We start from the raw sequence: 27,182 nt of genomic DNA on the forward strand, positions 1-27,182 counted from the left end.
CTGAACTAATCTCAGTTTCAAGATGCATACACGTACTTAGCTGCAATCTAAGAACACTTTCCTGAGAGTAAACCCATTGAATAAGGTGGAGTTTATTTCGGAGTAGGATTCTTTAGGATTGCTCCCTCTGTCTGTCAGTCTGCCGCCTGCAAGGTTCAGATAAACCTCCCAAGAACGAAGGGCGGAAGAATCTCTGGGCGCTTCATTTGCCAATACTGAGCATGCTCCGATATCTTGAGCATGCTCACTCTTACCAAGGCACGGCTGTCGAATGGGGAACATCGCTATAATTGGGAGAAAGCCATGGAGGATAGAAGGAAGCGCCGGAGGGGTGCAATTGTTCCTTTTCCATGGCTGCTGGGTCTCGCCATTGGACTAACTTCACCGTTTGCCCAGGGTCGGACTCTTCGCTTTGTTACCTTGGTGAGGAGACAACAATCGGGAGCAAGATATGAGGGGGTGCGGTGCATAGCGGGGCTGTGAATGAGTGCTGTCACATCGCACGAGTCCTGGCTCTGAAGATTAATAAACAAAAAAAAAATCGCAGCCGATCCTCAAATCTTATGAGACGGAAAATAAGGAATTTCTCTCTGGATGGAAAGTGGCTGCCTTTTGCTTTTGCCTTGCAGTGTTTGAGCTGGCAGTTGCAAAAATTCTGGTTTGGTTGTTTGTTTTCTGCGGGTTTCAGGAAGCAAATGTTTTAAAACTAACGCTATGGTCGACCAGAGAGAGAGAGAGAGAGAGAGAGTATTGTAATATGTAATATATCTGTGTGTGTGTGTGTGTGTGTACACGTTTAATGTATCTCTTCCTGTTTTTTTTTAAATCCTGATTGTAAGCATAACAGTTGTTTGTTTATGTTTTATTAGATTTATATCCCACCCTCCCCACGAACAGGCTCAGGACGGGTTATGTCAAGCATAAATTACAATTTAAAATCAATATTATAAACATACAATCATAAAATTACAGAGCACAGTCAACAAGGTGGCAGTTTTCACCAACAGCAATCCTCTGCCTCTAATGCAAGGGGGAGGAGGGGCAGGCTCAAGTTTGTTTATATAGAGGCCAGGAGCCAGGAATGACCAAAGAAGTAAAAATAATCGGAGTACCTGTTCTTCATCTCATAATGTTTAAGAAGAATATATATTGTTTCCAGATACCATCACTTTACTGCGCATGACATCTGCTGCCAGAGTTTAACAGAGTCCTCTCCTTGCCTTCTGTGTTAGCAGAATAAAGTAAAGGCACAGATCTCTGGGCCAAAGCATTTCAGAAACTGCAAACTGAATGTAGAAAAAGACGTGGAGTCTTTGTGACTTTGCTCTGTTGTTTTTTTCAGTTATATCGTCATGGTGATCGTTCCCCAGTGAAGGCATACCCCCAGGATCCCTATCAGGAAAGTGCCTGGCCACAGGGGTTTGGGCAGCTTTCTCAGGTCAGTATCCCAGAAAAAACATTCTGTTCTGAAACAGGAAAACTCAGGAATGCCGAGTTAAATATATTTTGGTAACACATTCACTACTGGGTGCCAATGTAAAATCCTCTCTCACACAGTGCTTTTTAGGTCTTTTTTACTTCTGCCTTTTTTCCCCTTCCTACTGTCTCAGGAAGAAGTAGATAGACTTTTTGGGGAGGACAGCTTCATCTGTTTCAGGAAGCAATTTTGTTCACATTTCCTGAATCAACAATATTTGAGCTGCAACTATTGGTCTTGCTTTCTACTCTATGCCATTTTGCAAGATGGCAATAGAATCTGCTTTGTTGTTAATTTATTGCTGTTGATGTGTATAGGAAGGGATGCGGCAACACTGGGACTTGGGCCAAGCCCTGCGAAGGCGCTATGATGGATTCCTGAATGCCTCGTACAAAAGACAGGAGGTCAGTGCATAATTCCAGTTTACTAATCCTACCAGCACATCTTCCTTCCTCTCTCCTCCTCCATTTTCTATGGATAATTATTAATCAAAGAGATATGCAAACTGTGATGCTTACTGGATCACACTGTTTTCTCTGCAAAGAGAGTAAACGTTTGGGTTTGTCTTTGTTCTTTTCAAGGTAAAGCTATAACTGGAGGCAATCGAGTTGAGTTGACCTGTAGTTTTCCACTGCTCCTTTAGTGAAGAAATCAGATAGTGGAAGTCTCAATCAGTTATTTGGATTCAGGAAAAGATAACAGTAATAGCTCATTATGCTCCTCAGACACTGTGTCACGTTTCAGCTATATAACAGAGACATTGTGGCCATGTGATCAAAAACCAGATCAACTGGATTTTTTTTAGCCCTCTGGATGTTTTTCTGTAGCTTAATGTCAAAACTAGTCAGTTGAAAAAATTGAACTTGTATATACTTCAAGAGAAAGAATATGCAAAAAATGAACAATGCCCCTATATCTTCCCTACTTTTTAGGGGGGATGACCACTCTCACCAGCAGCTTCTTGAAGTTTTTTTTAAAATTCTGTGACCTTGTTAGCTTAAATGATAAATAGAGCTCTTTAGAAAGTATAACAGCTCTTGTGTCCAGAATACAGTAACTTGTTAGAGCCCGTTCTGCCTGTGTAAGAACAGTACTGCTTTTTAATTTTCTTTCTCTGCCAATTTCTGAACTAAGGGCTACTTCACAGGACATGACAGCAAAGACTGTTCTTGCATTTTCCCATGAGCCAGCCATGTATCTTCTGTAATGTCTGGTGGGAATTTGCAAGTCAGAAGACAGCTTCAGGAACCAGGTTTGGCAGAAATCCCCAGATATTACATGGTGGCGTATGTGTGAATGAGCTTCAGCTCTTGTCAGAAAAAAGCCCATTCATAGAACATTGTGACAGTTCTTGAAGGAACAATGAGACAAATTCCTGAATACTAGAATCAGCATGGAAACCCTCTGAGCAACAGTTCATCCTTGACACTTGGATGTGCTGGACTGAATTCAGACTGGGCATCCTGCTTCCTTTCTCTCTATTCATGCCATCCTGCCAGCTTAGATGCTGTAGATACCTTTTACATATTGCTAAGGAGAAGAGGGAATTCACAGCTGGCAAATTTGGTCCTCCGGTTTAAAGTTGCTGCCTTACTTATTGAAGCTGGCCAAAACCACAACTTTGGAACAGGGCAGAGGATAGCTTGTACTCCCCCCCCCTATCTAGTAATATTTTCCTGTTTAGCAATTCGGCACAGGCATTTATTTTATGATCTGGACAGGTCGCTTTGTGTGAGAGCGGTAAGTGAAACACTGTGTCTTGGATAGAGGGGCTGGGTCTTTTGGTTCTTTCTAAGATACCACACAATGCCTAGCCCTTCCACCCTCTTAATGTAGATTTTACCTCCATCTTCTCTGGGTAGCCTTGTGGGGTTCAAGAAAGGATATGTAGATAAACATTAGGCTTTCCTATTAACTTCTGGTCCATCTGAAAACACCTTATGGTGCACCCACTTCAGTCCATTCCAGTCTAATCTGGAGAGTAACCCTATCCCAGGCAGCCATCAGCCTCTGTCAGTCTTGGGCTCATTGCCTACTCCTGTTTCTTATATGCAGATATTCCAGGTTTCTTTTTAGTAAGGCAAATGAAAAAGCTCGTATGCTGGGAGCTCCCCTGGCACCAGATTAATTGAAATCGGTTGAGAGAGGAACACTTTGCAAAATAAACATTAATATTCTCAAATACTTCATGGAGTAATATCAATGTCTCTATTAAATTAAGGGAATGGCAATCTTCCCAAGGTGTGATCATCTGTACTCTCTGGGTTTACATGCTTCTGCTTTCATAAATCCCAGACACTGTCTTAAAGAAGGCTTTAGGCTCTCTGGTTAGAATCCAAGCTGTTTATTTGCACAAGTGAAAATTTTGAATTGAAGCGTAGAAAGATGTTTTCTTCATTTTTCTATGCTATTTTGATTGTTTTCAGTGTTCTTTGACAGACCTTTCTGGCAATGTGGACACTTAAGAAATCTCATTCTGAACATATCTGATCTCCACAGTTCATGTATGCAGGGTCATTCCAGAGCCCATAAGATAAGACTGAGATAATTGTGGGACCAGTATGAGCTCTCTAGGCCACCCAGCTGGATTCCTGTAATGAATCTGGAATGTCTTTGGGGGGAAAGATACCTTTGTATTTTCATGGTTTGTTGTATTAAAATTCACTCCAAGACTGTAAATGTAGCTGTTGTTTGCCCATACTATTGGAGTGATAGACATTTGTCACAACTCATGGCTAAAACTAATTTGTCCTAGTTTTATGTAGCTACAGTTCCATCATGTTGGCTTATATAAACACATGTGTATCATTTTTCCTACCTCATATGCTGCCCCTCTGTAAAGTTTCCTTCCCAAATTTCCATTCAAATATCCCTAGTAATTCACCACAAAAACTGCATTTTGTTCAAACTCGTATTAATGCAGTTTATTGTGGGTTGGTCTGTCATTCTGCTTGCTTGTTCAGAGTACTTGCAAGTGAAACCAGGAGGACCTTTTTATTCATGTACCAGAAGAAAACTGCAAACATTAGTGACTCCAATGAAATGCCACCGTCTGTGTTTGTTTCTACACTCTGGCAGATCTTCATCCGCAGCACAGATTTTGATCGGACCCTGATGAGTGCTGAGGCCAACCTGGCAGGACTGTATCCCCCAGAAGGGCAACAGGTGTTCAATCCTAACATTTCTTGGCAGCCCATCCCCATCCATACAGTGCCTGGCTCTGTGGAGCAGGTGAGTCACTTGTGGAGACAATTGCTGATAGATTAGCTCTAACGTGTTGCTTGCATCAGAAAATCTCTGCTTCGGTGCTGCTTTCATCCATCCTGAACTCCACCATTCTGCTGTTCTCCTGGGCTCCTCTGTTCTGAAGTGAAATGTAGTCAATACAACCTTGTTTCACCGACCTGTAGGAGATCTCCTTGCTTCGATGTAGCAATCAGTTTGCTTAGGGCAAGTAACCCATCAATGCGCATTTCACATAGTATGTCTTGCTCCTACATAAGGCTTTGTGTTCAAACGAGCCTTTGAGTTAACATTCTTTTTGCCTCTGTCCAGCTCCTGAAGTTTCCATTAACCCCCTGTCCCCGTTATGAACAGTTGCAAAATGAAACCCGGTATACACCAGAGTACAGGAATAAAACAGTTCAGAATATGGTAAGTTGTACATTGTGAGGCTTGGTTGCTGAGATGGCTATAACTATATACAATCTTTGGCGGGGGAGAGAATGAGAGAGAGAGAGAGAGAGAGAGAGAGAGAGAGAGAGAAATGGACTCTGTTCTCTATCTCTACAGCAATTCCTGAAGATGGTGGCACAAGAGACGGGAATCCAGGATGTTTCTCTCGAGTCTGTTTGGAGCGTGTATGATACACTGTTCTGTGAAGTGAGTTTCCTTTCCCTCTCTTTCTCTTTATTGGTCATTTGCTTTCAAAACTGAAATATTAAGAGCCAGCTGAAGTGGCTTGCACTTTTGTTGTAGAATAAAGGGCTTCCCTCTATTTGGATATTATGGGTTGTGGGGGGGGGGCGGGGCGTGCATTGGCTTAAGCTGAAGCACTTTCTGGCATTAATGGAGAGGTCCATTTTTTTATATGCTAAGTTTGACGTCCACCCAGAGAAAGCCCAGAATCTCTACCACTAGTTCCCAACATTGTCACATGTGGCCAAGAGAAGGATTCCAGAGTGGAGGTATGCAAACAGAAGCAGGCTTGATACCAGGGTCCCCAGGAACATGAGTCAGACTTAGCTCCCTCCAATGGTGTCCTGCTCAGTGCACCCATTTCCATTCTCCTCTATAAAGAACACTTTCCATCCCTAAGCACTGTAGCTGAGGACAGTATTGAGGTAAGGTCAAACCTGCAATCTCCCTTGACGCTGTATAACCTTGCTTGAGTTGCAGTGTCCCCTTAGGTCGAGTACTCAGAGATGCAGTGTATGGGAATGCACATGCATACACATGGCTTCCTGCAATGTAAAACTACCGTCTCAAGCCAGAATCCACCTATCTTAATTATCAGCATTTTTAGCACAGTATAAAAAGTGGAAGCTAGACACTACTATTAGTTTGTGATCATATATGGGCTTTTCTTTCCATTCTTGCTGATGATAAATTGGGCCTGCCAAAGGTTCTCAACCGTGAGTCACCATTTTTAATAATCATGGATTATTTATTTGAACCACTATAGAGAACAATTCTAGAGGGTTTCCCTCCCCATGCTTTGTAGGAGAGAGAAGTGTCACACTAAGAGTTCCTCAGACTTTCTTCTCGACTTACTACCAGCTGACCAAAGGAAGAAATCTTGTGAAATGATTTTTTTGTTGCTGAGACAGCAGAATCCATGCAGTTACCTCAAAAGCAGATAGTAACTTGAAGCTCTGAGCTTCTTAGCCTCAGAACTGTAAATAAACTAAGAATGTTTAGTTCGGGAATATAGGCTCCCCAAAATGGCCCTGATTGCAACTTAGTAGGAAAAAAATATCTTTGAAAACTGGTGACAGAGAGCAGATTTAAGAGTTTATTGTGATGTTTCAGTTTCTTTCTACTAAACAGGAACAATCACTAATCTCATTTTAAGTTACAACTTGTCTAAACATCTAGGTGTGCCAGGAAGCTTCCCTTGCTAAACTGGGAAGCAGGTATGAGTCCTAGAGTTACAGTTTTCATCATCACTGTGATTTATAGGTACGGAGACTTGAAAGACTAAAAGTAGTTTTTTAAAGTAGTTTAAAAAAACTAGCCCAAGTTTTGTCATTAGGCTGCCAATGCAGTTATCAGCAGATTTACACCCTTCTAAATATATTAAAGTCAATGGGCTTAGAAGGATATATCTTTTAGAATTGCCCTGCAATTTACATATTCTGATAAAAAAATAGGCGCTTGTAGAACATAGAATGAGGTTGAAGGTGCCATTATTAGATTTACTCATTATTGAAGTTTGTTCTTTCTCCTTAGCGTACCAAAGATTTGAAAGCAGATTGTTTTCTCATTTCCCAAGGCCAGATCACAGCAATTGCGTTAATATCATAAGAGCATACAAATGCATTGGATCATAAAGTACTCAAGCTGTGAAAAGGATTCACTTCAGCAACATCAACCCACAGCAGATTCTTGACCAGATTGTCATAGTTCAACATCCTTTACCTGGACTGTAATGAAGTAAGCTCTCCCTTGTGTATTCTCAGAAAGCGCACCAGTTGCCACTTCCACCTTGGGTGACTCGTAATGTGATGGATCAGCTGAGAGAGCTGAAAGATTTCAGCTTTCAGTTCCTTTTTGGGATCTACAGACGGGTGGAGAAAGCTCGTCTACAGGGTGGTAAGTTGATGGGGCAAGGACAGCATCCTGGGGAAGAGTATGCACTGATCTATCCAGAAGTAAAATATCAACAGTCTGTTATTTCTTTTCAGGGGTTCTTCTGTCTCAAATAAGGAAAAACCTTACTCTAGCTGCAAACACCTCTGCACACGAGCACCTTAAAATGCTTGTGTACTCAGCTGTAAGTTTGCACATGGAATCTGCTTCTCTTCTCCCCTTTCCTGTCTTATCTCTGTACACATTCTCAAGTTAATCCAGCCATGGTAAACAAAACTTAGCCACATCATCTATCAGTTTCTCCTGTACTGTGAAACAAAAAACCCAAGTCAGCACTTCCACCCCTGTAGGTTTTCCAATCCAAAACAGACGGTGCTTCTCCATGGTCTCCGTACAAGGGCAGGCATGATTCTGCCCATGTGTACAGAAGTTTTGTGATGCATTTTCAAATGTTACCATTATTACTTGATGTTATCTTTGTTAGTGTCTTTTATTTGTCCCCATATGCTCTTCCCCGCTTATTTTTCCTTTTCACTGGTGAAATAGGGTGCCCCCTCTGGTTGAGAAGATCCCTTTCTTATTCTTTCTGTTATCACCTCCTCTGGCCCCTACTGCCTTCTGAAATGTGGTTCTAGGCTTCCTATATTCTGCGTCAAGGGGGTACTCACATTTTCTTCTTCTTCTTCTTCAGCACGACACCACTCTTGTGGCACTGCAGATGGCTTTGGATGTTTACAATGGGAAGCAAGCACCTTATGCTTCCTGTCATATGTTTGAGCTGTACCAAGAGGATGATGGGTGAGGGCCTCAGTATCTATATCAAAAGGACTTGCGTTCTGTAGTACTCACTTGAAAGCAATTCTTCCCTTACCTTGCTGAATCTTAATTCTCCTCCATTTATTCACAGGAAGTAAAGTGAAGTAAAAAGGCTACAGTCCTGTGATATAAGTGTGCGCCTTTTCTCTCCCGTGCTTAGTTGTGATCAGAAACCTCAACAATATTATGTAGCCCTACAGTTGACATCCTCTGGTTTGATAAACATGTATACATAGCTTTACCCTTTCAAGAAATGGGAAGACATGAACTGCCCTTAAGAGTACATACAAGTGTAGGATGAAACAGAGTATGTTAATGTGCACTACTAATGCATTTAAGTGTAGAAAGGGATTGGGAGATTATTTGGAGCTTGTTTTGAAAACAGAACATCATGGAATGCAGCTGAGTAGTTATCAATAGCACCAACTCATCGAACTGTTTTGTTCCTTTGTTCCTAGTAATTTTTCAGTGGAAATGTATTTTCGGAATGAAAGTGGACACGAGCCTTATCCACTGCAGTTACCCAGCTGTGGACAGCGGTGCCCACTGCTGAAGTTCCTGCAGCTCACAGACCCAGTTATTGCACAGGACTGGAAACAGGAGTGTCAGATCGCAAGCACAATGAAAGATACAGGTGAGTGGAGGTGCTCTGGCTGCACAACCAAAAAGCAACTTCTGAGTTTTGGCTGTCTCAAAGTGCTTATTCATTTTACTTTTTGCAGAACTTATTGTGGCTTTGGCTGTCTGTGGATCCATCCTCTTCTTACTTACTCTCCTGCTCCTGACAGTACTATTCCGTATGAAGTCACAACCACCTGGCTACCGGCATGTTTCCAATGAAGGAGAGGAACAGCCTTGACAATTGCTTCAGCCCCTCCTGAGGCAGCAGGAATGAACACTGCGTGCCCCAGGAACAAGATGGGCTGCCTTTAGTGACTGAATATTTCATTCCTTTGTCTTGATAGCTGCTTCCATGCCCAAAGCCTCAGACTTGAAGAGCTTTTATGATGATTGAAATTGGTCTGTCTATCATTTGGGTAATACAGCTAAGTACTGGGTATGAAATACCAGCATGATTTGGGGTTGCCGTTTGGTAATGAGCAAGTAGTTTCATCAAGGATGTTGATTGGCTTCCTTTGAAGCCAATATGTTGCCTGCCGCCTTCAGCACTGGGCAGAAGATCTTTGACTGAATATAGCTTCCAACTGGAACCTGCTGCTCTTCAGAAAACTTTATTCACTCTACTAGTTGTCATGTGCTTCTCCTTAACTGTGGGAAAGGGGCCTGAAGCTAAACCAGCAATAACTGGCTTCTTCAGCTGACTCAGTAACTTGGAATCAGACTGCTGCCTCCCTCGTAAAATGAAGTAATCTGTTTTGAGCCCTTTGCTCTGAGGAATTTGATCACCATACAGGACAAAGACTGGGTCTGGACCAAAAGTTTCCCTGCCTACAATCTACAGATATTGAGTAAGATTGGAATACACTATACTTCCTCTCTCTGCAGACACTCCCTTTCAGCCTCATCATCACTTTTCAAAAGCAGTGGAGAACTCAGCCATATGGTGATTATGCTATGGGACTAAGATACTTATCACAATTGAGACCCAGCTGGAGGATTTTCAGAGCCATTCTCTATCACCAATTTTGCACCATGCAAATATCTTGAAGCAACACACACCAAAAAGGTGCTTCTTTCAAAACAAAACCAACCACCAAGCTTTTAATTCTTGTGGCTACAAAGAAATGTTCATACATAGGGGCTGTTTCCAGCTAAACTAGAATTGCAGTTATAAATTGGTCACCTTTTAGGGTGCATATGGAGTTCCTCCCTAACAACTCTAACCCCACGAGGTGTAAGCTCTTAGCTAGAGGTTTCCCATAAAACTAAAATCCAGTAGCAGAATGATCTGTTTGAAACTGCACACTCCTAATTCTTCACTGATTTAATTAAAGGCAAAACAAATTAGTGTCCTCAGAGCCAGTCAATACATAAAATTCAGTCACCTCAGGCTTCACTATTGATACTAACAGCATAGAACTTCTCCTGCCCCTAGGCTTTGTGACTTTTTCTTTCATGTTCTGAAATAAACACAACCTCTGAGACAGAACAGAGAGGAATACTGCCAAGTACATTTTATCCTACATAAAGATAATCTCCGTGTAGGAGGCAAAGCCTCTACATTTTATACCACATGCGGCATAAGAATTAAGCAAACCGATACAGTGGCTGCTGTGCCTTAACAGCTGTAATAAAATAACCTCTCATGCCATGACATACATGTTCCCCCCACCCCAAACAGGCATCTCCATACAGGAAAAGTATTCTATCTACCTTATACTTGCAATATAAGGATCCCAAAATCAATAGCTCTACATCTATGCCTCTTCAAACATACAGAGATAATACAAAATTCTCGTGTGCAAATAGCTTACTAGCTTAAATTGGGAGAACTTGTGCCCCACTTCATCTGCTAGTTCAGTCTTCAAATCTCTCTTCATTACCTGGCCCAAGTCATATAATGTGGAGGAAAATACCTCTACAAGCACAGAGTGTTCCTTCACCGCTGAAACACATAACAAGGTGGCTTCTGGCAGCTTAAAGACTAGATTTATTAAAGCATATTTCATGGGCTAGAGCCCACATTGTCAGCAATTGTGAAATGAATCTTGTCAGTGAAATCCATTTGCACTGAGAATCCATTTTACACCTGATAATGTTTCAGACTTCAAAATGTGCTATGAAGACCTTTTTGCTGTTCCAGACTTTACATGAGATCCCACTGAAATCTTCCAGTACTGAACTATGGCACCATGCCCACATACTCACAAGGCTCATGAAAACTTCCACAGAAGCCCAAGTCTTTTTTCAGAGTTCTTTGGCCTTCCTCCCAGATAACACCACCCAGGGCTACAATGGGGCCAAGGCTCAACCTAGGAATCGGTTTCAAACCGAAGACTGAACCCAGAATACATATATCTCCTTTCCCTCCACAAAATAAGTTCACTTCAACATTAGCTTCCTCCTTCCAACCTTGGCCGCTGAGTTCTTCAAAAACTTCTAAGGAAAGGCAGGAGCTTTTCCCAGTTATTTCTTCTGTTCACCTTAAGTGGCAAAGGGAAGAAAGAAGCTGGGCTGAAATAGGCAGGCTAGTTATTAACAAAGTTTTTACCCCATCTTCCTGCCTTCATAGGGCCACCAAGGCGGCTAACAAATTAAAATCTCATCTTAAAAACTACTAAAACCAAAAAGAGTAGCAAGTTTTTTTTAAAAAAACAGTGCATCTATCTACTCCTTTCCCTATCACTTAGGCGTCTGGAGGTAGCCCACTTCCCAGGTGAATGCATTGTTCCTGGAGAGACTTCATTACCACAAGCTCAATGCCACTACAGACAAACCCCTATCCGTGAGTACATCTACCTCCCTAACAGCCTTTCCTGATGCTGCCATCTTCTGCACAGGCCTTGCTTTTGGTATAGTGATTCTTTACTGATAAGGCTCTGAATGACTACCCTATAGATACTTGTTTCCCCTATCCTTGTTTTAACAAAATACTACAGCCCACACACTACATTTCTGACTGAAAGTGAGTATGCTTCAGTTGTGGCCATTCCAATCTGTTGTTTTCCCTTGCTGATCACCAGACAGCATCACATAGCTCCTGCAAAATAGGATGTAAGCACAGAGCCAAAGGAAGCCCTGAAGAATAGCTGCAAGAACTAGAGCAGCTACTAATATCCTGATTTCTTAGGAGCTATGTAGCAAATCAAGAGGGTTAATTATTAAAGATGTGTGCTTTGGCACATGGATGAAGTTGATGTCTTATGAGTTATGCTTTGTATCACTGAATGATGTTTCTGTAATCCACTTTGATTGCTTTCTTAATCTTTTTCATTACAAAAAAGTGGAACTCGACTCATGCTCTTTCCTCTGCAAGACAAGATGAAGTATACAATCTACTGACCTGTCATCTTTTTTTTTTTTTTTTGCAAAATTGATAATGAAAATCCTGGTAAGAGGACTGCTTCTTAAAAAAAAAAAAACCCAAACATTTAAATTTTATCATTACACAGATACTAGTATGATCTTATGTTGCAGGGAAGAACAGGAGTAGAGCATCTTTACCAGCTTATCATCTTACTGAGGACTTACTTCTTCATTGCTGTTCAGGTTCATATGAAGCTTGAATGTGGCCAGAGGAGTGAACCCTTTAGCTCCTAGCCCACAGCCCAAGCCTTTGGACACAGCAGAAAATGAGTCCAGACCCAAATGTAGTTTTTTGTTTTGTTGTTTATTGGCTTATATATTTAATGGAGGGGGGCGGGTTTGCTATTTGTAAGCTGCTCTGGGTACCTTCAGGAAGAAAAGCAGGGTACAAATAAGCAAACACAAGTGATGGCGTAAGTGTGACTTCAGCTGAGTAGTCAAGGCTGGGAGCTCTAGTACTTAGTAAAAACTTCCTCCTTCATTCCCTGCCCTGTTGACCCACTTCTCCAAAATGTCCATACTGTTTCCTGTGCAGTTCTTGCATGAAAAAATCAAGCCCGGAAGCATAACTCTTGACAGAATTCTGCAAGCTGCACCACTGATTGTAGACATATATCTTAGATGTCTTTGGCATAAAATTCACAGCTCTCTCCCTTGTACTATCTGCTTGCTCTTAAAATGGGTTCAGTTCTTTGTTCTTTTTTCCTCTCTCAAAGTTTCATCTCACATTTGAAAATCAGTCTCATTGGTATAACACTTTATTTTATACAAAACTTTATTTAACATTCAATATTGTGAGCATAAACTGAACAAGAGCAGAAATAAGAAACTCCCGCTAACAGCAGCTGCAGCATACACCCTTACAGCCATCTTCCTTGGCCTCTGCCAGTCACTTCTAAATAGCTCTGTACTTATATGCCCACGACCCAAGTAGTTTTATAACAATAGCTAACTTTCAAGCAACTGCCTCTGTGTTAACAACAGACTCAAGCCATGCCTGTTTGAGGAAGGGGTGGTAGGAAATAATCTTCATGTTCCTCTTTGAAGAAAAGTCCTGTATTTTGAGCCCAGCATGGGAGGGGAAAACACCCAGGTTGCTCAATATACTGTAGGGAAGAGAGCCAGTTCTGAAAATACAAACTGTGCTGTCAGCATACCCTAGTTCTCTGATTTATAGTGTATCTCAGACAATTAAAAATCAGCAACTCTGCTCAAAAGTGGCACCCCTTGTGGTCCTACTACTGCTGGTCAAACAAACACACATTGCTCTTCGAACACAGCAGTCGCCATCAGAACTGGGGAAATGGACTAAAGGGTTCTTTCACTTTGAAGCCACTGTCCACTGTTGTCCAGCACAGACTGTACTCTAATCAGCACTACAAATGCTTGCCTGGTCAGTCCTCTGAATCCTTTCCTTTTTGTTTCTTATGTAATGTGCGTCCTTTGCCCTTTGTTTGGCATCCTTCTAAATCCAGACTGAGTAGTTTACTTTTGAGTCTGTTTGTTCCAATGTTTGATTGTCTCTGTCCTCTTTGCTGAGATAAACTCCTGCGTCCAATTCCTTGCTCTTTCATAGCTTGCATGAGACACTTCCGTTTTCTGGTTACCATTTCCTCCCGGCTCCAGATTAGAATATTAAAACCTATCAGGAAAACAATTGCCATTTTAAGAATTCTGTTATGGATCCAATACACATACAGTAAAAAAGTACATTTCAAAATTGCCTGCCAGAGCAAAATATTTCCAAACCGTTAAAGAAATTGTTTGCTTTTGATGCCAACACCAGAGTCCTATTACAGGAAAATTACAGGAACAGAATGTGTGAGAAAGTAGTCTTTCCAAATACTCAACACATAAAGCTGTACTTTTTAACAAAAGCTAAACCACTGTGTTGCTAACTTCCCTACATGCAACTGAAGGCCTCCTAGGATACAAAACAGGGACAGCTATAGGACTCCATGAGAGCTTGTCAATTATGGTATGGACAGCAACATAATGAACAGTGGACTGCTTTGATACTGATTATCAAAGTGTTACACTTATTGGGCCCAGGTGGTGATTCTGCATGGAAATTGCTAAAAAGAGGCCAGCAGATGGCAGCAATATCTTCTAATAACTCGACTGTTCCTACCAACCTTTCCCAAGTTAAAAAAGGCTTAACTTTTCCCCACTACCAGAAGTGGAGAGAAAGCGTTACCATGTTTAAACACAAGAACTTTTGCCTTTTTTTTTTAAAGAACCCAAAGACTTTCCACGGGTATGGCATCTCTCTCACCCTCTCCTCTGTATGGATACAGTTGCCCATGATTACTTACTCCACAGTGGAGTTAAACTCTCTCCTACTCCAATGGAAGGGAGAAGAGAACAGTCAACTGCACAAACACAAGACTGAATGTAATGAAGACCATTCAGAAAACAGAGCAATGACAAGAAGCCATAAGTTTCAACCCATTCTTAGCCATGCTGCAGTTGAGCAAAAGGTTAAATCAATCACTTACCCATTCCAGAGGCTAGTGTGTCTCCCATAGGGTTAAACTTATTCAGCTGCAAATATAAAACACAAGCATGCATTGTAACCTTATCCACTGTTCATTTAACATTATCCATCAAAATCAGGAACTAGAACATTCTGGATAAAACAACAATAAAAAGGTTAGCATTCAATGCAGAAGAGTTCTGCACCAATCAGCATAACTTTAAATGGCAGTCCCTTTACCCATCTCCAAAATATGTTCAACATATCCCTCTTTCTATTAGGAGGAAAATCCGGTGACCACAGGAAAAGCAGTAAAAATCACATACAGGGAAATATGCCTGGGTACTTAGTGTTTGGTACCCACAAATCTTAAAGAAATCTGGCTTGAAATCCAGAAGCTGTAGATGTACTTTCCACCATCATAAAAAAGAAGATGAACTGCACTGGGATAGTCATCTATACAACAACAAAATCCAGGATTTGGTTTTGCTTAAAAGAGAGTTTCCATTAGAGAGATGTTTAAAATTAAATAGTGAACACTGGATTTCCTCATCAGATATTTTTTTTCCTACAGGTTACATACAAACTGAAGTAGTAACATGAATTTTGCTTACTGAGGCAACTCTAGAGGAACACAGCTATATCCCAACCGCTGAAGTTTCTAAAGTTTCAGACACATCTCAAGAGGAAAGGGAACGGGGCACAGAATGTCATAGCGAGCCACGGAAAAATCTGGATATGGTGGCCAACATTGTGTCTGGCAAGATCAATAGCTCTGAATAAAATAGTTAGACAAGCCTGAAATGGAGGAGGGAACCAGATAGGGGAAATAATAGAAAAGCACCCACAGAAGTCCATAAATACAACTCAAAGAGTCTCCAGTAACAGTCATACTGTGGTGACTGCCTGTTTTGAATCAGCACAACTTGAGACGCTCTTCCCAAAGACCTCCACATAGTGCAAAGAACTCTGGGTCTCTCACAGTGCTAGCCAAGAGAGACAAACCATAACTACATTCCCAAGTCCTTTTGTATGCAGAGAAAAATTGAGAAGATCCAATTTCTGACCTTGTACTGGTCTTTAGAAATATCTGAAAGCAGCAAGAAAGAATTCAGAAGTGAGACTTCCTACAATTTCTAAATAAACATGGGCACGAATCAAAATACAAATCAAATTTTGTGATGAATTCGTGTTTCACAAAACATGTTTTGTGGGGCTGCAGTTTTCACGAAATTCACGACTTTTTGGCCTAATTGGTCAATTCATGAACGATTCATGATGCCAGACAGGCCGGTGCTGACCCATTGATTCCCTAGGCCTGGAATGACTACAGGCCTTTTGTTGCCATTGGGAACCCCAGTCTTAGCCCATATAACCTTGATAGGCAGCTCTCCTTGCCAGCTGGAGAGCTTCCATTCTTCCTTATACAGCGAGGAGCAGGAGGGTTAATCCCCTAGGCAACTGAGGAGATGGGCCTTCTGTAGCCATGGGAATACCAATCTCATCCCTCCAAACCGTTAGGAAGGTCTGTCTGCCAACCACAGACCTCCTGTTCTGCTCTGTGTAAGCATTTGTTATATAAGGCACCTCTCTCTGCCTCGTGCTTTTAATTCCAGTAGACAGAGAAAGAGGGAGGATCTGTTGCTGGGATTTGGAGTGAGAGAGTGGAGTTGGGATCTTTTGGCTGAATTTGCTGCTGCTTCAAAAGAGACTGAAAAGCCTCTTTCTTATTTTCCTCACTTGTCCTTGCTGGGAAGGTCTTTAGGTGAGAGTGCCTTCTTTCCTCCACCCTACCCCACCCTAGTCTCAGGCCTTTTCCTGGCTATGGGGCCCAGCTTGACTGAGGCCTCTCTTATTTTTTCTTTTCTTGTATTTGTTTCTTCTTAATTCTTTCTCTGTTCCTTTGAGGGCTCACACTCTTGTTGCTTCCTTTGGTTTTATTTTGTGCACCTCTCCCACCTGGGCAGATGTCTGTGTGGTAGTTTTGGGGCCCTCTCCCCAAGCTCAGTCTCAGGGCCACTGCCTGGCTCTGGAGCCAACATTTTGCACTCTTGGCCAAATTGGGAGGGTGGGTGGAAGAGAGCCTGCAGAAGTCTCCCTGCAAGTTTGGCATCTTTAGGTATGAAGGGGGCCGTTGAAGTGCCCCGGGTTTAGACGAATCATGAAACTAACTAATCGTATCGCGAAACGGGAGAATTTTGTGGAAGTTCGTGTTATGTGACGAAACACGAAATTCTCGTTTCATTTTTTTGTTTTGTGTCCATCTCTACTTCTAAACACCTCCAAAGCATAAAATTAAGTCAGAGATAAGGGAGATGTACATAAAAACACACATCTTCTAAGCATGCTAGTCAATGGTGTACAGAAATAATGGCTGCCTACCAAGATTAGCCAGTAATTGTTAGCCCTTGATCCCCTATACTACTGAAGAGAAGTAGCCCTGGTTTAAGGACAGACCAATTTTTCTGTCCAATCAGCACTGGCAGTCAAACCCAGAAGAAAACAAAGGCACTGAAGAGCTTCATATTCAAGAATATACTGACTCAACAAGGATAGATTAGAATCCTACAGAATTCTAGTACAGCAATCTCTCCTGAAGGGGTATGGAATTAAACACACTTTTTAATCATACAGAAAGTTACGAGTGAAAACATGTTTGAAAGTGAAGTTATTGTCTTTTTCTGTGTCCTCACCACAGACCCTCAGAAGAAAAACAGTTGCATTTACTGCTGTTCATTGATATCTTCTGTGCAGGCACACATGGGACTGTGCATGTGCAGGCCTGCCGATCGGTAGGTTTTTCTAGCTAAGTCTGTCAGGGGGTCCTCGCCACCCAGTGCGCATGAGCAGGCTTTCCCACCAAAACAGCACTGGGAGGCAGCGCCCCCAGCTCTCTAGTTCTCCTGAGCCGCCGGTCCCAACAGTCAAGTAATGAAGAACACAGCGGAGTAGAGGAAGGACACGTGTGCCTGCACAGAAGACATCAATGAACAGCAGTTACAGTAAGTGCAACTCTGTTTTCATTGTCCATTTTCTGTGCAGTCCCACATGGGAGACTCCCAAGCTTCTTACCTGGAGGCAGGAGTGATCTTCATTGAAACGGAATGGAGCACAGCTTGTCCCACTGCTGATTCTCTCCTCTCCATCACATCCAGTGCATAATGCCTCACAAAAGTGTCTAAAGAAGACCACGTTGCTGCACTGCAGATGTCAGGTAGTGGAACACCCTTCAAGAACACAGCTGAAGATGCCTGAGCACTCGTGGAATGGACCAGTACCTCCAAGGGACACAGTAAGTTAGCCATAATATAGAATTGCCTAATTGCGGAAGTGACCCAACGTGATACTGATTGAGTAGTAGCCCTGCTCTCCTTCTTAGGACAAATAAATGTTTGTTCTTCCTAAACTCAGCAGTACAATATAAATCAAAAAGAACCGCCCTCCATACATCTAAGGAGTGAAGGGCACGCTCAGATTCCGAAACTGGGTCAGGAAAAAACACAGGGAGAACAATATTTTGAACCAAATGGAACTGATTCAAAACAAGGCGAGTAGATTCTAGCTGTCTGTATTTCTTTTTAGGGACACCCAACTTTGTCGTATCCAAACCAACAGGTGATTTTGAAGGTGTATGGATCCGAGCTGCCTCCAACAAGCTTTGAGACTCGGACGTCTGGAGCCGGGGTTGACTCCGAGATGGATCTGATGAAGATGCCATCGAGTGACAAGACCGGTGTTGGATCTGGGTCAATTCCGGGGATGCTAAAGAGGCCTGCTCCAGAGCCTGAGCAGCTCCCATCCCCAAAGAAGAAGACAATAAGATTTTTGGCGCATCAGAAGCCTTCATGGCATGTTTCCCAAAAAGCGCCTTAAGTCTTTTGGCCCTTTCTGTTCTGGCTTTGGAAGTAAAACTTTTACAATGCTCACAGGCCTGGATGTCGTGTCCTTCCCCCAAACACTCCAGACAGATGGAATGCCCGTCAGCAGATCGCGCATTTTTTAAATAAAGCTATATCAGCCATAATAAAGAGCGATCTCACTTGGGCAATCTCTTCCAATTCCTCTTTCTTACATGATCAGAACGAACTAGAACCTTCCCATCCGGCAGCAAAAAAGGAATTGGAGGGCTGAGGGTGCCGCCTCCCAGTGCCATTTCGGTGGGAAAGCCTGCTCATGCGCACTGGGCAGCAAGTGCCCCCAGCGGTCTTGGCTAGAAAAACCTACCAATTGACAGGCCTGCGCATGCGCAGTCCCATTTGGGACTGCATAGAAGACGGACAATTTCAGTGGTAATTTGAAAACCAGTCCTCCACACTCACCGAAATAATGCCAGAGGCATTTGGATCATACAGTTGGCACATCATTTCCCCACTGTCTCCATCAAATATGTCAACCGTGCGTAGCTCATCCACTGTGTATCCTGGAAACTTAGGATCTGGATAACGACCAGCTACAATGAGGTCATAACGAGGATGCCATGTTGCCTAAATATGACACAAAATTAAACAACCTTAATGCTAAAGTTGGTGTGAATTAAAGAAAATTAGGAGTACAAGATGTGTTTTATCAAATATTGGCACCCTGTGCGTTTACACCCTAGGTCCTTTAGGTTCACCTTCTACTCCACTCATGAAATCAAGTAGGTGTCAATACTTATGGGTTTTAAGATGCTATAGCATAGCAACATAATTTCCACAGGCTCTTATTAGCCTAGGGGCTGGCATACAAGGCTACTAATCAGGCCAGAACTCAAGCCCTAGACTTCCTTGTTGAAACAAGATGCCTTCATCCAGGTTTCCTTCTGACCAATCCTGCCTTTAGTTCTGGTCTTCTTTTACTTTCATGTCTGTGCTATACCACAGGCCATCTCCCTAGACATCAGTCAGAGACAGAACATGGATCAATTTTAGATCCATACATGATAACAGAAGAAAACAACATAACCAAGACCTAGAACAGCATGCCCTTAGACTTGTATGTGCAAGTTTTCCCGGCTGGCAATCAAGTACCCAATACATTTCTATATTGGAGCTGAAGAATGCTTATTTTCACTCTCTTTTAGAGATGGGCACGAACAGGGAAAATGCAACAAACCACGAACTTCCACAAACTTGCCTTAGTTCACGATCCGGTTCGTGGTTCGTCTTCCTGTTGCCAACCTCCAGGTGGCAGAAGGGGCGCTAAACTGGAGTGGGACATTTGAAATTGACAGCGCTCCTTCTCCTACCACAAGCAAGTGGCAGGGAAAAGGGAGCTTTCAAATGCCCTGTGCTGGCTTCACCCAAACCTGATAGAGCCCCTTCTCCTGCAGCTCACTCGCAGCAGGAGAAAGGGAGCTAACGCCCCCCACCAGCTTCAATGAATGCCTCATCGCGGCGTGGGGCATTTGAAACTGAAAGCACCCCTTCTTCTGCCACTTTCAAACTGTGTATCCTAGAAACTTAGGATCTGGATAACGACCAGCTACAATGAGGTCATAACAAGGATGCCATGTTGCCTAAACATGACACAAAATTAAACAACCTTGATGCTAAAGTTGGTGTGAATTAAAGAGAATTAGGAGTACAACAAGATGTGTTTTTATCAAATATTGGCCCCCTGTGGGTTTACAACCTAGGTCCACCACTTTTTTCCCTTATGGGAGGGAGAGGAGGGAACCCTCCTCCTCCTCCCATCAGGTAAAAAAGCTGGCGGGGTGGGAAGTTTGAAATCAACACTTCTCGCCACTTGCAAGTGGAGAGAAAAGTGTTCCTTTGAAACTGCCCCGCTGGCTTTTTCACCTGATGGGAGGAGGAGGAGGGAACCCCCTCCTCCCCCTCTGATCAGGTAAAAAAGCCAGCGGGGCAGTTTCAAAGGAAAAGGAACTTGAAAACAAACCAAATGAACCGGCAGACCAGTTCGTGGAAGTTTGTGAAAAACGTGCTTCCATGATACGTCGGTTCACAAACCATGAACCAACTCAGTTTGTGACGAACTTCAGTTCCTATTTCGGTTTGTGCCCATCTCTACTCTCTTTCGTCATGAAGTAGTCAATGCCTCCCAGTCAGCATGCCTATTTTCTCACCTTGATAGGTGTGAGGTGCTGAAATTGTCGATGGGGGTGTGGAATCAGATGCTGTGGTTTGGACCAATCAGAAGAGGAATAAATCCGGATTTCACTGTGTTGGTCAGTAGTCAGTAGCTTAGAACCATTTGTTGGGCTGAAATAAGCTGGGGGAGAGGGGGGAAACAGAAACTTATGAAAAATCATACTGCTGTGGCCACTAAGAATTGCATTCCCAAGCAAATGAACTGATTTTGGAATTTCTAAGGGGTCCCATTCACAAAACAAGACTCTAGAAAAGCAGAATATAAATTCCATAAATAAAAGCATTATGAAATGGTTATTAAATAAAATAAGAAAGAATTAAGCAAACATTACAATTGCTTGAGAAGGCAAGAACAAAAGCACAAGTCATGGACATAACTAGAAACAACATGTAACAACTAGAGATGGGCACGAACCGGGAAAAATCCAAACCATGCGGTTCGTGGTTCATCACATTTTACGAACCACAAACTTTCACGAACTTGCCTCAGTTTGCAAACTGGTTTGTTTGGTTCATGAAAACATCACTTTAAGGGCAGCAGAAAAAAACAAGCATTTTGTGCAGCCCTTTGGAAACAAAGTACCAGGGAAGCTGGGAGGGGATGAAGCAGCAGATTCCCTGCCACTTTGTTTCCAAAGGACTATGCCAAATGCTTGGTTTCCCCCCCCCTCTTTTTCAAAGCCTGAAACATGCCTGGGAGGGAGGGAAAAGGAGCCATTTAATTCTTTCCTGGCTTTTAAAGCCAGGAGGAATGTGTAGTAACATTACAATGTTGCAATGTTACAATAAAACCCTTTCTTGCCTTTGAAAAAAAAGAGAGCGTGTGCACATATCCCAAAGGAGGAAGGGAAAGACCAGCCATTTAACCCTTTCCTGGCTTTTAAAGCCAGCAGGGAATAAGCAAACTCCTGCAAGCATGGGAAGCAGAATAAATAAGTTCCAGTGCGAAAAGGACCTCAGCTGATGGGAGGGGACGCCCCTCCTCTCATCTGAAAAAAGCAGCAGGCCCTTTGAAAGCAGCAACACCTTTCTTGCAGGTAAGAAAAGTGTTGCTGCTTTCAAATGCCTCCAATCAGATAAAAAGCACTGGGTGAACACCTCTACTGCAGAAAGCCCATCTCCAGTTGCCTAGGAAATTGATTGATGGTGCGAGGCTGTCTGCAGTGATGAAAAAAAAATGAACTGGCCTAAAGTTTGTCATGGTTCGTCAGAAATGGGCTCTAACGAACCACCAGTTCACAAACCACGAACTGGCCTGGTTCATGACAGACTTTGGTTCGTATTTCGGTTCGTGCCCATCTCTAGTAACAACCAACCAAATTCACACGGAAATTAACAGACATGTATACATAAATCTATACGTACCACAGATCTCAATATCAGATACATCTAATAATTAGTTTCCTTGAGCTTCATTCACCCTAGCTCAAATGTATACTTCTGTTTAATCTACCACACGCTAACTTGAAGCATCTCCTTTTTTTTTTTTAATTGGCAGATATCACTTCAGGGACCATAGAGAATTTAAAAATGTTGACTCGGTTTCGTTTTCTCGGCCATGTCGGACGCTCCTCTCCGCAGGTCTGGGAGGAAGCGCCCGAGCAGCCTGACCGGGCGGCTGACCTGCAAAGGTTAGCCCCCAAGACTCCCAGTGAGGGTGTCAGGGTCCAGAGCGCGATGGGAAGACCCCCCCCCCGAAATCGATGGGGGGGCAAATTGCCCGTTTGCTCCCATGGAGGCTGGCAGACTTGCGCAGCACTTCATGTGCTGCTGGGCCATGGAGAATGGCAAAAAGCAGATCTAAGGTGAAAACCTGTAAGTAGCTAATCCCTTCTGTTACTACAAGCGTATGCGAAGGATTGGTGGGATTTGAAGCTAGAAGGCTCGGATTTCTTCCCCCTCACTGAGTTTCGAAATTTGGCAGGCAGATTCCCCCCCCCCTAAGATGGCGACGAAAAAGCAGAGCCCCGCTATGGGCAAATCTATCTCGGCTGCTTTGCAGGGGAAAGGAGAGTCTCTGGAAGAGCTAGTAAAGCGGTGTGTCGTCGAAGCAATAAAGCCCTTTGTTGACAAGTTAAACGAAACTGATCAAAGGGTTGGCTTAATTGACAGTGAAGTGAAAACCATTAAGGAAGCAGCGAGGGGGGGTGGAAAAGTCTGCTCGGGAAAACGCAGCACTCATGAGGGCAACAAATAAAGACTTAAAGCTGTTGGAGAACCAACTGATCGGGTTGCAAGTGGACCGTGCGCAGACAATATTGCGGCTCCAGAATGTGAAGGAGGAGGAAAATGGGAATTTAAAGGATTTGGTGTTGGAACTTTTGGCGATACCCGCGAAGGCAATTAAAGAAGAGTTAAAAAGCGCCATTTTGGAAGTCCGTCGGGCTTCTTCAAAATATGCAACGAAGCGTCAGCTGCTGCGCAAGATTATTATAGACTTTTCATCTAAGAACATCCGGGACACCATCCTATATAATTCATACAATGCGGACTTGGACTTTCTGGGCAATAAGGTTAAGATATTGAAGGACGTTCCATTTTTAGCTCGGAAAAGAAGATTTAAATATAAAAGGTTTGCAGCTCTTCTGAGGAAACGTGAAATAAAGTACAAATGGTTATTTCCGGAAGGTATTTGGTTTAGCTACAAAGATCAACCTTACAAGATAACATCAGAAGATCAGCTAAGGGACTTTGTGTGTAAACATCAAGATTTCCAGCAAGAGGACTTTAAGCCTGAAGGGGGAGGGGAGGAGGGAACTAGCACAGTGACTGTAGCTGTTCAGAGAGAATTGCGACCGAGACCCAGAGGGGGCAAGAAGACCTAATCCTGATTGTAGTTTGTATTTTATATGATCTACCAATCTAACAGCATTTTACAAAGTTCTAATGTTGTTTCTTCCCCTTCTCCCTGTCCCTATTTTTTCCCTTTTGTCGTACTAGTAATTTAAAAAATTTAAAAAACTTCCCAAAAAAAGAGAGAATTTAAAAATGTTTTTGTGTTGATAGTTTTGAAATAATACATTGTGAACAAAACGTAAAACATAAAAAGAAGAAAAAACTAGTAAATCTTGTATAAAGTATGTGTAGTTATTCATATAACTTCAAAAGGCCAGACCAGGGATCCCAGTGAACAGTGAAAATCATTTGAAACACACAGGGGTTTCATGACAAGCTGATCCATCTCTATACAGTAGTGATGTGTGAGCATGGAAGGATTGTCTTTCCCACCTTCAACCTTTTCTACAGCATGCAAGTGGAGCAGCTCCTATAAATTACTCCCAGTCATCTTTGATGTCAGTTAATGCCCAGTCTCCAAGTAATAAGATCTCTTTCCTTTGTGACTTGTTAAAGAGGAGTAGACCTGGTTTGTCTGATCGAAACCCGGCTGCAGTATACAAGCAAATTATTTTATCACAGCACATATCAGCTGCATATACTGCCCTTCTTTGTCAATCCTGTTTTGGGGGATGGGAGCAGGAATGCAGCATTATTATTTTTTTGCAGACTCCAGAGTAGATGGTGCCCAGCCTTGACTGTAAATACTTTGGGTTGGCCTCCAGAGGGATCTTACTAGAGGAGTGTCTGTCTTACTCCTCAATGGACTCTTCAACTAAGTTAACTGAACTGGTTTCTGGTGTAGTGTTAAAAGACACCACCACCCACCACCCACCTCTAACCCCCACAAGTTGTTTGTCCTAGGGATTTGCAATATCCATGCTGAATCTGCCTTGCCTGGTCAAGATCAGGATTTTCATAGCCACCAAGCAGCTACGGAACTGTCCTAGGTTGTTTTGGGCCCTTGGGTTGGACTTAATGGATCCAATGGACAACTCCAATAGCCTATAATGCCCCTAGAAATGCTGTTCCTGGAGCTGCATTTTTGGCTATAGCAAAAGGGAGGAAGCAAGAAACGAGTTTCACAAATAGAAAGCCATCTGTGGTTTTTGTTTCAGCCCAGTTTTCCAGTCTGTCAAGATTATCCTGAATTTTGATTTTGTCTTCTACTTTATTAGCTACCCCTCCTAATTTAGTATCCGCCGCAAATTTAATGAGCATCTCCTCTATTTCTTTATCCAAATCATTTATAAAGATGTTGAACAACACAGGGCCTAGGACAGATCCCTGAGGCACTCCACTCGTCATTCCTCTCCAAGCAGATGGGGAACCATTACAAGCACTCTTTGGTACAATCTGTCAATCAGTTACAAATCCACCTAACAAGCAGCAGCATGCAAACCACATTTTACCAACTTGTCAATAAGAACGTCATACAGAACTTTATCAAAAGCTTTACTGAAATCAAGATAAAGTACGTCCACAGGATTTGCCTGATCCACCAAAATAGTAGTAACTATCAAAAAAGGATATATAGGTCATCTTAAAAGGCTCCCAAATTGCCACTTGGGTCAATTCACAGTCCTGGTTCTTACCTTCAGAACCTAGGATCCACCTATCTGAGGAATGATGCTTACCCACCAACTTAAATCTGCTTAACAGGCCCTCTAGCTCTGACCTCCTTTTGACAGCTACAGAGACATCTCCTGCAAGAGCACAGACTTTATTTCCAGTCTTATAAAGTAGACCGCTAGGGGATGTACAGAAATCACATTTACTCCTCTTCTGAGGCTATTTGCTAACTAATAGTCTTTCCCCAATTTGCTAGGTGTTTTTATTGTGTATGTTTTTGAAACTGTTCTTAAATTATTTTTTTAAGTTTTTATCTCTGACTGATTGCAAGCTACTTTGAGACATGGCTAAAGCAAAGCACATATTTTTAAATAATAAGGACATACAATGAAAGTGATGGTGAACTATTAGCAAACTTCTGTTCTGGAAAAAAAAGTCACAGACATGGGGTACAAAGAGACATTAACAACACACAACCAAGAATGGGTAGGTTTGAAGGGCAACCCATTAACAAAAGGCAGATTCACTTTGCTGTCTTACCTGCATTAACAGCTTTATCATGAGGAAGTGCATGAAGATAACACAACTTATCTTTAATGTTTCTCAAATCCCAGATTTTAACAGTTTGATCCACAGAGGCAGTAGCCAAAAGCCAATCACAGCTAGAATTAAACTCCACATGAGTTACTTTCCTTTTGTGCAGTTTCAGGCTCCATATCTACAGTAAATATAACAGAAAGCAAGACAGATACAGAGCAAGAAAATCAATCCAAGATAAAGCTCTAGCCTAGGGAATTTATACATAGAGTATGCCTTTCTTGAGGTTGTGTGCTTTTCTTTTCTTAGGAGTACAGGCACATGGCCAGTAGTGCATGCCTGACTCTATGAACCACAGAAAAGTGATTTAACTCTGTAAGTGGGTTAAATGGCACTTCTTTCCTGTGTAATTGTTGCCCAACAGATGATGATATTTGTATGGGAAGGGACCACAGGTATCCCACAGATAGAAGTGACTTCAGCAGTTGTTCCCTCACCAAAGCAGTAACTTATGAACTGGACGCACCACACGAAAATCATCTAACATCATACATAAAGCAAGTCAGCACAGCAGCATCATGAGATGTGCCTGTAAGTGCCGGTAAGCAAAAGCACAAAGTAAGGAACATACTAACCTTTTCACCCTCGGTACTGAGTAGGACGACATTACCCACATTATCACCGGTCACCACATTCCGGCAAATTGCAGATACATCTACACTGCAGTACCAGAAACTTTAAAAAGAGAAACAGAGAGCACAAGTTCAGAACTTTTGTCTTCTACAACAAATATAAAGGTCCTAAAAGACTGCGAAAACAACATCCTTGTTTCTAAGATCTCAATGTGTAATAGCATTATAATAAATTAATTGGATTCTGCAGAGACTCTGATGATGCATTCAATTCAAATCAGTTTCACACTATTTGCTGTGAACAAGTAATAAACCAAAGAAAGTCCACCAAGTCAAGAGGCCCTATTATGCATGTATACAGGCAACTTGAAAAGACTAATTCTATTCTCAAATCATTAATAGTGAGGGTAATATTGGTTTAAAGTAAGCATTAGAAATTAATACTCACCCCAAAAAAGGAATGGGTGAGGTTCAGAAAGTAAATACAGCAGTCAAATTCAGCTGAAGTCTGAGGGCTGTGTAGCAGACAAGTTTGCTGCTTATCTCTCAGTGCATACTCACGGTGCTTGAAAAAGAGACACTTTTTTTCTTTTAAAATTTTTGTTCTGATTATGGATTACAAATGTTTAACATGAAATATAAACGGAACAAATGCACCTCAAAAGAGGAAAAGATACATAATTATCTGAAGAAACTAAAAACGTTATTACTTGTCTACAAGAGATTCATACTGGAAAAAAGAATATAAAATATTTGGCTTATAAAATTTTGGGTGAAGAATTTATTTCAGCAGATATTAAAAAGAAAAATGGAGTTGTTTTGTATATGAAGCCCCAATTAAAACTAGAACTTGTATTGTCTGGTGAACATGGTAGATCTGTGGATGTAGAAGTTAACTTGTTTCGGGTCAAGCTTTGGTATTGAGAGTTTATGCCCCAAATGAAGATAAA

General features: G+C 42.2%; 2 protein-coding genes across 3 annotated transcripts in view; one reads left to right on the forward strand and one right to left on the reverse strand.

The window, feature by feature from the left end:
- The first annotated feature begins 261 nt into the window (after nucleotides 1-261).
- ACP2 (acid phosphatase 2, lysosomal) lies at nucleotides 262-12,019 on the forward strand. Its single transcript, XM_054971370.1, has 11 exons — nucleotides 262-423; nucleotides 1,343-1,438; nucleotides 1,795-1,881; nucleotides 4,556-4,708; nucleotides 5,033-5,131; nucleotides 5,270-5,359; nucleotides 7,159-7,291; nucleotides 7,384-7,472; nucleotides 7,980-8,086; nucleotides 8,563-8,738; nucleotides 8,827-12,019. The coding sequence occupies exons 1-11, from the start codon at nucleotides 304-306 to the stop codon at nucleotides 8,961-8,963; spliced, it is 1,287 nt and encodes a 428-aa protein (XP_054827345.1). The 5' UTR covers nucleotides 262-303; the 3' UTR covers nucleotides 8,964-12,019.
- An 814-nt stretch (nucleotides 12,020-12,833) lies between these two features.
- Nucleotides 12,834-27,182, reverse strand: part of DDB2 (damage specific DNA binding protein 2) — a 32,497-nt gene continuing 18,148 nt past the window's right edge. The window contains exons 6-12 of one of the 2 annotated variants that reach the window (XM_054972439.1): nucleotides 26,236-26,335; nucleotides 25,604-25,781; nucleotides 20,632-20,777; nucleotides 18,887-19,051; nucleotides 17,640-17,845; nucleotides 14,590-14,635; nucleotides 13,676-13,733 (exon numbers count right to left, since the gene is read on the reverse strand). In XM_054972439.1, coding sequence (XP_054828414.1) covers nucleotides 14,632-14,635; nucleotides 17,640-17,845; nucleotides 18,887-19,051; nucleotides 20,632-20,777; nucleotides 25,604-25,781; nucleotides 26,236-26,335 — 799 coding nt within the window. In that variant the 3' untranslated portion in view covers nucleotides 13,676-13,733; nucleotides 14,590-14,631. Of the gene's footprint in view, nucleotides 13,734-14,589; nucleotides 14,636-17,639; nucleotides 17,846-18,886; nucleotides 19,052-20,631; nucleotides 20,778-25,603; nucleotides 25,782-26,235; nucleotides 26,336-27,182 lie in introns of both variants that reach the window. The other variant, XM_054972438.1, reaches the window with a different exon arrangement.

Source organism: Eublepharis macularius, chromosome 2 (genome assembly GCF_028583425.1).
Source record: "Eublepharis macularius isolate TG4126 chromosome 2, MPM_Emac_v1.0, whole genome shotgun sequence".
In the NCBI taxonomy this organism is placed as follows: Eukaryota; Metazoa; Chordata; class Lepidosauria; order Squamata; family Eublepharidae; genus Eublepharis; species Eublepharis macularius.

Coding starts and splice junctions, on each gene's coding strand:
- ACP2 (XM_054971370.1), top strand. CDS start 304: ATGGAGGATAGAAGGAAGCGCCGGAGGGGTGCAATTGTTCCTTTTCCA. Junction 1,439..1,794: donor GGTTTGGGCAGCTTTCTCAG/GTCAGTATCCCA, acceptor TGATGTGTATAG/GAAGGGATGCGGCAACACTG. Junction 7,292..7,383: donor GAAAGCTCGTCTACAGGGTG/GTAAGTTGATGG, acceptor ATTTCTTTTCAG/GGGTTCTTCTGTCTCAAATA.